The sequence below is a fragment of the Pleurodeles waltl genome, chromosome 3_1 (assembly GCF_031143425.1).
Source record: "Pleurodeles waltl isolate 20211129_DDA chromosome 3_1, aPleWal1.hap1.20221129, whole genome shotgun sequence".
In the NCBI taxonomy this organism is placed as follows: Eukaryota; Metazoa; Chordata; class Amphibia; order Caudata; family Salamandridae; genus Pleurodeles; species Pleurodeles waltl.
Window position 1 is genome coordinate 1,775,940,089 of NC_090440.1, and position 13,762 is coordinate 1,775,953,850.

Sequence of the window (13,762 nt, forward strand, 5' to 3'; positions counted from 1 at the left end):
TCGAACATATATATTCACTGCATACATATTCATTGTTGATGTATTGCCCCTTTTCTGCTTATTATTCAACTGCTGAATTATTTTAGTATCTGCACATATTTTGCTGCATTCAAGGTAAATGCTCACATTAATATTTTTTATGTTCTCATTTGAGATTTGGGAAGTGCCTTAATAAATTCATTACTCAGACTAAGAGTGCTGCATTCTTTAGCCTTGTTCCCTCTTAGATTGAAGCTAAGCACAACAGAGCCTGGCCTTACCAGGGCAATGAGCAGTGGCTGTATTGCCTTCAGTCAAACCTGAAAGTAAACAAAGTAATATCCGGAACAGCAAAATATGTGCCCTCGGGAAAGGGATGTCATGCTTGCAGGCAAAGCAAAACTTCTAAAATATTCCCTGTGCAACATTTTACCAACATGTTTCATGGCAAAAATGTGAAGAAAGAGTGGACAATGTTTGGTTTCTTGACAACTGACTGCAAATTGATTTTTCTCAATAGGAGGAAGGTGGTCTTCGGACTTTGCCATTTTGTTCTATGTATGTTGATTACATATATCAGTCTTCTGTAATCTGCTACAAATGCAGATTACAGTACATTTATACAATACAGTAGAATGGCTTTAAAAAAATGTGTTATCCAGCAAATCAGTGAATTTTGCCTATGTATCCAGAGGGCCAGAGGAAGAGAAGGCTGAGCTTTTCTCTTTCTTCAGTAAAGGCAACAACACACTAGTTGAGTCAACAATGGGAGCAAGAAGGGAGGTAGGCACGGTAAATTTGATATTTGTTTAAAAGACAAATTTGTGCCATGTTTTGGCAGCTTCCTTGAGAACTTGCAGGTTTGCTGGAATGATCAATCTTCAGGAGCAGAAAGGGGAACAAAACACAATTCTTGGCAATTTCCCTCAAGACCCAAGTAAAGTATGCAACCACCCTTAACAGTGTATTTTCAGTGTCTTTCTCCCTGACATTTAAGCTATCATGAAATCAAAAGAGAAGAAATTAGTGAAATTCTTGCGGATTCAGAAGGTCGGGCCACACATCTTCAAATGTGTTACCAGGGGGTTTGCTCCTTTACCAAAGACTTGAATGCAGGTGCCTTCACTTGCACGGCTGATCCCCTTAAACACATTTTTCTCGACTTTGATTCCATAAATAAGTTACCAATACCTCGACTTGCTAGGAGGATACAGGAAGCTGTATAAGCGTATGACCTGCTAAGAGCCATGGCTCTGAATAACAATTTGAAGCTACAAGTTTGAGATTGCCAAGTCAATTATATCTGATGTGAGATGGGATTCCAAGAGAGGCCAGAAACAAAGAAACAACAAAACCAATGAAAAGTATAGGGCTGGAGCAGAAAACCCAGGACGCAGCTAAATACTGTGCTTTACCATGAAGAGATATAGGCTCCATAAGAGAGATGAGGAGTTTTCACAGCCCCTGTGAAGGATAATTTCAATAAGCCTGTCAAAAGCACAGGTGGTATTTATACAGACATCCAATGACTCTTGATAAAGACCATCTATTTTAGTGTATGTATGCCACACTCACCTCATATGCAGCTCCCAGATCCTGAAACTTTTCCTGGGCTTGTGGGTCATCAGGGTTTCGGTCGGGGTGGAGCTGCAGTGCCAGTTTGCGATAAGCCTTTTTAATTTCCTTCACACTGGCACTTCGGGAGACACCAAGTATCTGATAAAAATCCCGGCTAAAGAAAAATAAAAACAATATTGATAACATTAACAAAACAGACAATGCTACATTTCGAGAAATAATAAATTGCCTACTGCTGGCAAGTAAGTACTGTCCAAGATGTCCAGCATGATCACTGTCACTGGCAAGAAGGCTTTTAATCTCTAGAATTTACTGGGTCTCCAGTATAATCTGTAAATTACAACTAAGTCTGCTAAATGGTCTTGAGTTCAGTGTATATTTGCAAGCCTTTGAATTCGGAAATAAAGTTCATAGCTCAGTTAAGTAGTTAATTCTACTTAAAAATAATATTCTCCAAACGTAGCGTATCCAAGAAATGTAGTATTTGGCAATTCTAGCTACAAACTATTTCTATTTTTAGTTGCTTTAAACTCTGTGGTGCCTCTTGTTCGGAGTTGAGGGACAAGAGGAAGGGGAAAGTAGATTTTTTTTAAATCTTACAAGTTCCTTATTTGGACGTGCACGAGCCAAACAATAAAGAGAAATGTGGCATAGGTGCCATTTAAAGAAGGCAGAAAAGAAACACTGTATGGCAAAAGTTAAGGTGCAAAAGTCGGACAAAACTGCAAATCCTTTGCCGAACTAGAAATTTCCACAAACCACTGTCCAATGTTAAATATTTCCAACACCGACTTTCCTGCAAAGAAACACATTTTGTCAGAAAATAGCAATGTGATTATGTACACACTAAGACATTGAGGGTACTGATGCAGCAAGTTACAGTTGCTAATACCATAATGGAGGCTTCATCACTAACCCACACTGCAGACTCCAATGCTATACTGCTTACAGACACTGGGGCACTAATCCTACAACATACAGGCTTCGGTGGCCCCACTCCCATGCTCTCAACCTCTTGTTTTCCCCTGATGGATTACTAAACTCAAAACTGCTGTCAAAAATCAGTCAGCTGGTGTCCTAACTCTGAACTAAACCTAAATGAGGGCCCAACAAAGTTTCACCCTTCTGATACTGGACCAGGGAAAAATATGAACCTAGGCACAGTTGCTGCTACGCTCACAGCCAAAAATGACTAGAGTCTAGCTACCCAAATATTGCAACCAATTCAGAATGTAAAGTCATCACAAGCCTTGACCAGCTAGACCATCCATGAATATCAGACTGAAACAAAACCTGCTGACTGACTACTTGTCCTCTGCTACGTGAAACATAATAGCAAGGCCCTTGATAAACAGTGCATCAAATCAAACATGGATGGTGCTCTTTACAAATACATATAACACAACTCAGAGGGCTGCAAAAAAAAAAAAATATATATATATATATATATATATATACACACACACACACACACCACACGTCACTAGCGTAAAGACATGTTTCAATGCACTATCACTGTTACCACAAATTAATGAACAAGCATTTGCAATCCAATAGGTCTCCTATTTTCTTTGCTATTGGCATTGTAAATGCATAACTGGACTTTTCTTGCCACATAAATTGCTCAACCCAGCCTCATAATTTTGTCTTTCTTGCCATATAATTCCAGTGGCCCAGCATTTAACTAAAGCACTTCCATTTACCTTCTTCCTCTATCCTAAAACATATACAATTATCATAAAAACCTTTATCAGAAATAAACTGTTGGCATTGAGTGTAATGCTCAAAACACTAACAAAAATGTCATTTGGAAAGGGTAGGAGGGTGAAAGGAAAGAGGGAGTCGGGAGTAAAGATGGAGAGGAAAAGTAGCCTAGTAATGGTGTCATGGGCCATGGACTAAGAAAGAAAAATGGTTGACTGGGATTTTGGTAGGAAAACAGAGTAGTAATTAGAGCTGAGTGAGGTCCTTAGGTCTCAGGGCCCCGGTGCCACTCCACCTGCTGGTCCACTTGTAACTAGTCCTCAGAAGAGAAAGCGGATGGGGCAGATAAAGAGAAGCAAAACGAATACAACAGACAAAAGGAAGAAAGAGTAGGGGTTGCAAAGCAATAAAGAAAGAAGGGAAAGAGAACAAGAGATGAAAGCACAACTAAGAAAAAATAGAGCAAACGTGTGAGACAAAAGAAAAAAGGAAAGGAAGCTAGCAAATGAAAGATAAAGAGGAAAAAATAATGAAAAGTGTGAAAAGAAAGAGACAAATGAACATTAGAGAAAGAAAAGATGATGAGAGAAACAAGCAGCGAAAGAACCAAGGCATGTGTGTACTGACACATTTCCCAGAGAAACACAACGGGAAAACCAATTTGACACTTCGGGTCCCGACAAATAACTTGTGGCTTCCACTTACAGACGGGAAAAAGAGGGATTTATAGTAAAACGTGAATTGATAGATAAAGATAAGAAAAAGAAAAAAAACAATCGGAAAGGAAGAAAGAAAGATCTTTAAAAAAAAAGAAAGAAAGTGAAAGTACGCATACAGAGTCAAAGGAATGAGCAAATAAAAAAGACAAAGAAAGAATGAAGGGGAGAGAAAAAATAGTGAAAGAATAAATGCTGGATGAAGAAAAAAGAGAGGAGTGAAACAAGGAAAGAAATAACCAAGTTTTCACAAGTTTGAAAGAGGAGGTAGCAAGAGGAAGAGGGAAACAAAAAAAAGGGAGAGAAGTAGAAATAAACAGTTGAAAGAAAGCAAAACTGTTAACGTGGATTTTAAGAGCTAGAAAGAGAAAAGCGGCGGAAAAAGAAAACATTGAGTGTAAATAGAGTAAAGGAAAGAGTGAAGTAGGTGAAACAGACCTTCCCAAATAAAGATGGCAGCTAAGAACAGATTTAATTGGCTTCCCCACATTCTCAAACAGACGTCAGTGTGTGAAAAAGCAGGGGCACTGCAGAACAGCAGGAGGTGCATTAATAGAGTTTAATGTGAACCCCAATACAGCAATATTGGGGAGCTTCAGATCAGGATTGGCGGTATAGACAGAGCTGTGTCCTGGTCCAGTGCTGGAATAACAGAAAGGCAGCGGTGAGGAATGAGAATCAGGGTGCTTTGTAATTCCTAGTATTGGAATAATGGGACACTGCAGGTTAGGGTTGAGATTCACTGACAGAGTTGTATGTGGGCTGCTGTACTGGTATAGTAACGGGCACACAAGGTCAGAAGTGAGGTATGTCAATGGAGCTATGTATGGAATCTAGTATCGGTGTGCCAATCTTGCCGAGTGTTAGCCTGGAAGTGCCCTGGTAAAGAACTGAGATGCTCTGGCAGACAGCATGTGTGAGGTTCCTTGCACTGGCACGGTTGGGGTCTTGGAGTGTGTGAACTGAGGTGCACTGATGGAGATGCGCCCGAGGTCCAAGTACTGCAGCAGCAGAGAGTACTGACTGGAAGGGCTGAGGCGCTCGGGCAGACAGTATGCGTGAGGTTCCTGGCACCGGCACAGCTGAGTGCTGGAGTGGCATTGTCTCTGAACCACAGAAGCGAGGAGACCTGAAAGGCTTGTGTGTGAGCCTTGGTACTGAGAAGAAATGTGCACTGAAAGTAAGAATTGATGGATTCTGGCAAAGCGGTGGTGGTTTCCATCAACAGTGGCATTGAATGTTACACTTGAGGTGCACTGGCTGAGTTGTGTTTTGCTCTTTGGGGTCCAGTAATGGCTTGGCAGTGGGACTGAAAATTAGAATTTAGCTGCAATGGAACTGTATGTGAGCGGGGTCCCAGTATAGGAAAGGAAGCGACCTCGCAAGGATAGAACTGAGGTGCACTGATAGAGCTGCGCCCGAAGTCCCAGCAGTGGAACAGCAGAGTGTTCTGACTGTATGAACTGAGGTCCTCTGGCAGAAAGGGGGAGTGGGGTTCTGGCACAGGTCAGGGGCTTTGATTGTGTTAACTGAGGTGCACTGATGGAGCTGCGCCCAAGGTCTCAGTACTGGAAAAGCAGTGCATGTTGACTGTAAGAACTGGGGTGCTCTGGTAGACATTGTGTGGGGGTTCCGGCACGGTTGAGGGGCTTGGAGAGTGTGAACTGAGATGCACTGATGGAGCTGTGCCCAAGGTCCGAGAACTGAAGTAGCAGAGTGTACTGATTGTAAGAACGGAGGTCCTCTGGCAGACAACGTGTGGGGGTTCCGGTACGGTTGAGGGGCTTGAAAAGTGTGAACTAAGATGCACTGATGGAGCTGCACCCAAGGTCCGAGTACTGGAGTATCAGAATGTACTGACTGGAAGGACAGAGGTGCTCTGGCAGACAGCGTGTGTGGGGTTCCTGGCACTGGCACAGCTGGGGGCTTAGAGTATGTGAAATGAGGTGCACGTGGGATCCCAGTATGGAGCAGAAGTGAGCACTCTAAGGATTGCAGAGCTCTGGTAGGGTTGGTAAAGAAAATCCAAGCCAAGGAAGGGGGGAGCCAGGCAGCTGGGAGAGGGTTCAGACAGCCCACAAAGACCAAATGTGATCAAGATAACAGCCTCATGTTTAGCCTTGTTTACAGCTAAACTCGGAGCAAGAGTGCTCTGCAAATGAAAAAGGAAGCTTCCCTGGACAGGAGCAGGAAACAAAGTTTAAAAAAAGCCCCTTACAGACTAGATAAACAGGATAAAGCGTAATTATAAAAGTAGTTGGTCCCTGGTCCCACACAGAAGAAGGAGGGACAAAGAGGCATGACTGACCAGTAGCATGCAAGGATTTTTTTTAATGGCACTGAAACTAACAAATTAATTATCTGAAAGCCTACAGAAGAAGTATACAAGAGGTTGCACACTTACGCTCGACCTAAAAAGGTTATTCAGATTCTATAATGAACCACACCTTTACTTGCACTGTCGTCTTCGCATCCCGCACCTAATGCCCTTCCAAAAAGCACTCCCATCAAAATGAGAAAAGGAAAAGTTACTTCCCGCATGGGAACCAAATGAATTCAGGTCCTTTGAAAGCTCCGTCTATGACTCGTTTCCCTCAATATTTAAGATAAAATATTTTCTCTTTTTTAAAGCTATATTTACGTGCCTTTCTTAAGGCACATTTTCATTTTTTGCTATCATTTCTTCTCTAGAAAATGCATTCTGAAATAAGATTCAATAACAAAAAAAGGTAATGATTCCAATTTCAGCTACCACGTCTTTTTTCTAAAAGCATATTTGAAATGAACAAGTAGGCATTAAGCTCTTCGATTGAGAAAAACAACTTTATTAAGCCGCCAAGCTGACCCTGTCAAGCCAAGAACCACAGCTCCGTTTTGAGTTCATATTAAACGTCACGATCATATTTAAAGTTTCTGATTATGCTATTTATTTTTTGCCATTTCTTTCTGCATTTATCCATGTATTTTTTTTAATCTTTTTTTATTTTTTTCCCACTGGAAAAAAAAAACCACAGCAACCAGTATTTTCATGTAAAATATACATTACTTTTGAGCTAATACATAACTTGGCATAATAACGATATGAAATGTATATTGTGCCAATACCTTTCATGCAAGACTCCCTCTCTCAGAGGTTTTCAAAGGTATTTTCTTTGGCTAACACTAGATCACACAACCTATGTTAGTCAGTTGTCAGGTTTCTCTACCCAATGTGAACCTATTAACTGAATCAAGATACTAGTACCTAGGCAGACCAGCTAACAGGCATGCTTTCTGAATACCAGCTGCTCTATTTACCTATTTTTAAACATAAATAAAGAGCAGGAAGCATATTGTTGTACATCTTTATTTATTTGCAAAAATCTATAAATACAGAAAATCTGGACAATATTCATATTTCACTACTCTCCACCATAGGAATTCCGTTTTTGCTTCTGGGGTAGCAAAACTCTAGTACAGATTTCCATGACTGAAAACTAGGATTAAAAGCAGTTAACATTTCTTCTCCATAATGGGATCTTTACTGATAATAATGAACACTTAATGTAATGGAAAACTGAACTCTTGAATGAGAATCCTAAAATATTAGAGAGAGAACGAGATGGTGGATCTGTCTTATTTCAGAGATTTACAGTAGTAAACATTTCAGACCTAGTTGCTTTACAAAATGTAAGTGGTAGTCTCTCACAAGAATGTGAATTGATCTGTAAGTGGCTACTCTAAAAATCTCAGCACTGAGATATTCCTCAGGGGGAATTTTGTTGCCACTGTTTGAAAGGGTTTTAGGTCTGAAATCTATTTCCTTACAGACAACAGAGAATGACATAAGTGACAATTGCCTGCTTAGAGGTCACAGTTCCTCTGCAGACGGGACCATCATGAAGTGATAGTTGAATACTTTTCTATTTTTTGTCAAAATACAATTTAACAGTTCTTTTAACGTCTACTTACAGAGATCCGTCTGTAAAGAAGACAATTTAAAGCATTCTAAACATAGCCTTAAGAAATTACTATTTCAACAAACACATAATTGAAAGCTTTTGCCAATGAGGTGAAAGAGGCAATCTGTTATTATGGTGCAGGAATTACTCAATCCATCCTCTAAACAAATGAACACATAATGGCTTTAACAAATGATGGGATTATAGCTGGTACATTAAATATATATTCACCGTAAAGTGGATTTGTGCATAGAAATACACACTTTGTGAATGAAATTTGTGTTAGGGACTACAATGAAAGATGAGAAAAGACTTTAATACATTGTGATTGAAATGGGTCATTTGCATCTGAGTGGATTTTGGGAATGGGTCACAATGTTCTGTTGTGACACAGACACAAGGAGTCGATGTGTTAAAATTGTCTACATTGGAAACAAGGTTGGTACAGCTTAACAGACCCATGGTGCTGAAATAAGGCTTCTTGAAACACATTTAATTTAACTAAGCTTGCATTTATTTTGATTGCTCTTCATGCCTTTAGATATTAATCAACACGAATCGATAACCTGCATGCCTGATGAAGAAGAACCTTGTTCAAGAAATACACTGAGATTCAGTTGACACTAAATGGATGCTTTTGATAAACTGTCGAATTAAAGAACTAATTCAACTAAATTAACATTAAGTGAGAGATGCCTGGCTCATGCAGAACTTCGCGGTCAGGAGAATGTGGCAACAATACATAACACATCTACTTTCTCTTAAACGCAAAATACTATAATGCATCCATAACACCTGAATAAAGTTGAAATAGAAAGACAACAACCACACCGAGACCACAACCTAGAGCACAAAAAGATAAGAAATCTGCAATACATCTTCAAATCTGCTTGAACACAACCTTAAGGATAATCAAAAGAAATGGAAGGAAACATTCAGTAAGTCTTTCAACCATGGAAGTGCCCTTCTAAATGTGACCATTGTAACAAGTGCTCACGAGTGACACACACACACACACACACACACACCAGTGGGAGATTGAACAAAGGTCTCATATGAAAGAAACAGGATATAAATTACACCTTTGAAAGGCAACCTACTTGCTGTTGACAACCTAATGCATCCAGCATGTCTGGTTGCTCTTTCCATAAATGTGTTACTTTTTGGATGGTACAAACTAGTTCTTATGTGTATAATCTCAGTCTCTTTTAAAACATTTTCTCATTTGTGAAAAACTGTACCTCACTGTCCATAACAAGAAACATAGGGGTCCTTGCAAACACTTTCTTCAAAAACAGTTCACATTCCTCATATCAGGTTGAATCACAAACTTGACCTCAATCATTTAGACCTGTAATCTAAAAAACAAAAGGTTAATTTTGCATTTTTTGTTTTAGGGTCATACTCAAGTGCCCACAATGAGCTAGGTCCAACAACTTCTGCCTAACAGAAAGAGGAAGCACTAGCGTATCCCCTTTTTTACAGAATCCCTTTCTCTGTGGAAATCTCAAGAACAATGTGAACAAAACTCTGAAGTTCTCCTTTAAAATTCCTTTCCTTGGGCCAACCGTTCATGATGTACTTCAAATGGCATGGAATTACTGGATGAGTTTGGACTTTTTACATTTCCTTTGATTGTTACTATTAAATGAGCACAAAAATCCGCCCTCTTGCTATCCTTCATCGCAACATGTTCTACAACAATATTGATTTCTAGCAACTTGGTTGTAAGTCTAACCAACCTACTGATCATTCTTCCACAACGTGAACTGTCTCCCTAAAATATTTAAAGGCTTGTGATTTCTCATAAATAACTCCTGAATTTCCAAACTGCCCTCCTGCAAGCTAGGATCTCCTTCTCTACAAATGAATATTGTTTCTCTGCTTCACTTCAGGTGTTTGAGAAAAAAAAAAGCTATGGGCAACTCTCCCTTTCCACCTTTCTGGAAAAAAAAACAAAAAACAGAACCTAATCTAGCTCATTGGTATCCACTGTGACACAAACAGACATGCCTAGATTAAAGGACTGCAATAACAGTTTTTTTTCATGTTCTGTTTGTAAAAGCTTGGTCTTGCTTTTCACCGTGGATGAAATTAAACTTCTTCATGAACTTGATTAATGGCTCAGCAACAGATGCAAACCAGGGCAAACATATGGCAGTAAAACTTACAAAGTCCTAAAAATGACTGAACCTGCTCCCTATTCCTATGAATAGGTGCCACATCAATAGCCTTGACTAAAAGAGGATGAAAATTAATGCCACATTCACTGATCGCATACTCCAAATGTCTTTCCATTTGAATGAAATGGGCAATAATCTCAACTCTCATGCCTAGGCAAGATTCAGTCTTGATGTCAGGTTCAAAAAGGTTTCTGTCCTTCCAGTGTACGTATCATGTATGATAACAGTAGCATGTAAACCCGAGGATAATAACTGCCATTCTTGAGAAGGGACTACATAGCAAAGAAGTACAAAGTGTCTTTATTCCATAAAACTTCATAGAGACGCAGCAACATAGCTGACAGCGGAGTGTCCCACTTCAACTGCTACTTTTCGGTTGACATTAACATTCCAGACAGACCTCTCGCAAAGCGGAGTAGCAACATGGAACAGTGTGAAGAAAAGACAAAAAGATACAACGATTTGTGTAGCGTGGCTCGGGAGACTGTAAAGACTTTTAAACATTTGTTTTTGTTATCAATCCTAACAACCAAGAAATTTGTCCCAATGTCCTTGAAGATCAGTAACACACATTAACATGTTTCCCCTCATGCCTTAGAAGTGAGCTTGGTGGAGACTGGTCTAGAGTTTCCACAGCCATGAAATCATCTATGTGCTGGAAAATCCGATCAGATATAATAGGGCAGAGTAGAATGCCACCCAGGGATACTGTTCCATTCAACGCATAATCAGGACCTAAAATTTACTGATGTTGACTTATAGGTCAATTCATTACAAGGTCACAAGTTGTGTGCAGAACTCTTGCTTTGAATTATTATCAAAGTTTGATTTGAATAGCCAATGATTAAAGAAGGTGTTGACAAAGGAGTAGAGACAGATCAGTTTTTCTTAGATGAGCTGTCTGAAGAATTCAGAACAGGAAATGCTGATTTTTCACAACAAACCACATGCTTTTTCTATGGTTTAGAAAAAGTAGAGTGTTGGTTTATAACTTAAATAAACTGTCCGGTTGTATCTCCCAGTAAATAGGCACCAACAAATTTTGAAATTTGTAGCTCATTACTGGACACCAAGTTTATTTTGTTATTCCTTAAACTGTGATCCACTGCCACCTCCTACAATAAGTAAGCTGGTTTTCCAGTTGGAGTATGCTAGTACTTTTAGTCCTGGAAGGCATGTGGTAAAGACACTACTCACCATGTGGATTGCCTAGTATCCATTACATGTCCCCAAAACAGAGAAATGTCTCAAATAGTCTCCTAAATGTTTTGTTGTTACCTCTGGCAGGAAACCAAGAGGCTTTCCCCAAAGTGAGCTCTTAGGGTTTCATGTTCATTCCCCCACCAAAGAGCCTATAGGCTGTATTGTGATTGAAAAACACATTAAGAGATAAATCTACCTATTTACACATTGACCCATTAAAAATACATACATGCATGAAACACAGATTAACCTTGGACCAATAATAGATAAATTATCTACATTCTTAGCCTCAACATAACTTTTAGGGAATGAGAGAGAGAGATTCCCACTTATGGACAAGAGGTGGTAACTGACAGAGTTCAAGTACTGAAAAGAAACAGAAATAATTACATGAAAAACAATTAGCATACAGTCCAGTGCTAAAACTCTGCTTACCTAAGGGGCATCACTACACAAGCTTGATCTTGTTCATCAAAATGGTCATGTTGCCTACATTTTAAAGTGTATTCTGGACATTTAGATCGTACTTACGGAGGTTAATTTCTGGGTGGGACAAAAATAGGTGCCTGAATAGGGATTATACGTATGTGCAAATCTGGCAGAGGCTTGGTAATTTTATCCTCTTATAAATTTAGGCAGCAAAAAAAACTAGCAAAACCGGTATGGGAAAAACTAATTTCCATGGATGGAGCTGTAACGCCAGAAAAACTCCCTGCTACATAGGCACACTACGCCTTTGTCTGAATTGTACCAAGGTTAGAAGACCTACAACTAAACATTCATTGTGTCATCTTCATAAGAGTACAGCATCATTCATTCTCCTGCAACTCTGAAGGTTGCTATAAATAAGTGGCTAAAAACAGGACCAAACAGAAAAATAAAGAACTTGTAACAAATACTCGCATACCCGTGACTGATATAAATCAGTGAGGAAATACCCCGTAGGAACAAGAAACGGGACAAAGCCAAAATAGGGTTAAAAGGGAAACAAATAAAAAGTAATAACCATTACAAAATTTAATCTTAGTTGGTTTAACTGTTAGTAGTTAAAGAAGAACATTTTTAGTTGCCAACTGCTTCATAATTTAAGCTAGCCCCTTGTTTTAAACATGTAAACAGTATTGGTTGGTTGGAAAATATATATGTATGAACCTGCTAACCGAGAATAAGTAGTCTTGATACGACTGAAATAGCTGTATACAAATTAGACTGATGGTGAAGGAATATTGTAATGTAATGTCAAATGGAAATCCATGAGCAAGGCTAAGACATGAGGTAAATTTAAAATATGGTACAATAGTAGAATTTTTAATGAAAATCGATACAAATGTATATACATTTTAGTCCAAGAAGAGTAGATGTATGAAAAAAAAACTAGTCACGTTAATGTGTCTACAAAGCTTTCTGCACTTCTAACACAAACACAAGACATTGCTATTGTCAATGCACTGCCAGGGGCTTGAGTGTGCATGTATATGAACATTCTCACTTGGGTTTTCTTCTAATAGCATTTAAGGTCTACAGGTAACAGGGAACATGTGACATGAATATACTCCCAGACTGATTTGAGGTGCTACTGGCAAAAGAGGTTGTGTTGCATGTTTAAATTTTTTTGCAGCAGCTTACAGACACTACAGTGTCATGAATCACGAGTAGTACAGACATATGTGAACACTGCCCTATTGTATACAGGGAGGCAGGACGCTTTTAAGGGTTACGTAGGAGATATTGTTTAAGTCAATTCCAATTCTAGTTGGTAGAGTATGGTACGAACAGGTCTTCTAATCTCGCCATGTGTTACAGTACAGAGCTTTAATTCTGTGCCCATGTCTAGTTGATGTGTGACAGTGTTCTATTTGCCTGTTGAGTATATGCCTGGACAGATCTTTCAATTTTCAGTATTTATGCCTGTGGGTATAATAGTGCATGGTGGGCGAAAAATATCTGAACTCTTTGGTTGGGATGTGTGCTGAAATTAAACTTTAAAATGTTGATTTTTTCATGGTACACTCATAATCTTTGTTAATATTTAACTTTTCTGTAAAGACTCAGTGTTTCATTACGACCTGAATGATACTTTATGAATGGGATGTGCCTCCACAAATCACATTCCATGATAGTAGTATTTAGGTCATGCTTTTCCAATGAAGAGCTTATGAGCTACTGGTAGCTCTCCAGGTACCTTTTTGTATTTCTCCTCTGCGCAGCCCAGCCTACTACATTAAAAGCTTTTACTTGGCCAAATGACTATATTTACACCAAAACTGAAAAGTGTGAGTTGGAGACAAAAATGTGTGTATTTTCAGAACTCATGAGATGTTTGGAGACAAATGGTGGAATTTCCAAAATACTTTTTTTTTTTTTGGATAACCAGATGATATTAGTTTTCTCAGAATTTAGCACTTCCCAAACAACTATACAAAGAAAGAGTAATGCATATCACGTATATAGTCATAAA

At 39.0% G+C, this 13,762-nt stretch overlaps 1 protein-coding gene across 1 annotated transcript in view; it reads right to left on the reverse strand.

Moving 5' to 3' along the window:
- The window catches only part of DNAJB11 (DnaJ heat shock protein family (Hsp40) member B11), a 140,102-nt gene that overhangs the window by 87,888 nt on the left and 38,452 nt on the right, over positions 1 to 13,762 (reverse strand). Inside the window, exon 2 of the mRNA XM_069225796.1 lies at positions 1,555 to 1,711. Coding sequence (XP_069081897.1) covers positions 1,555 to 1,711 — 157 coding nt within the window. The remainder of the gene's footprint in view (positions 1 to 1,554; positions 1,712 to 13,762) is intronic.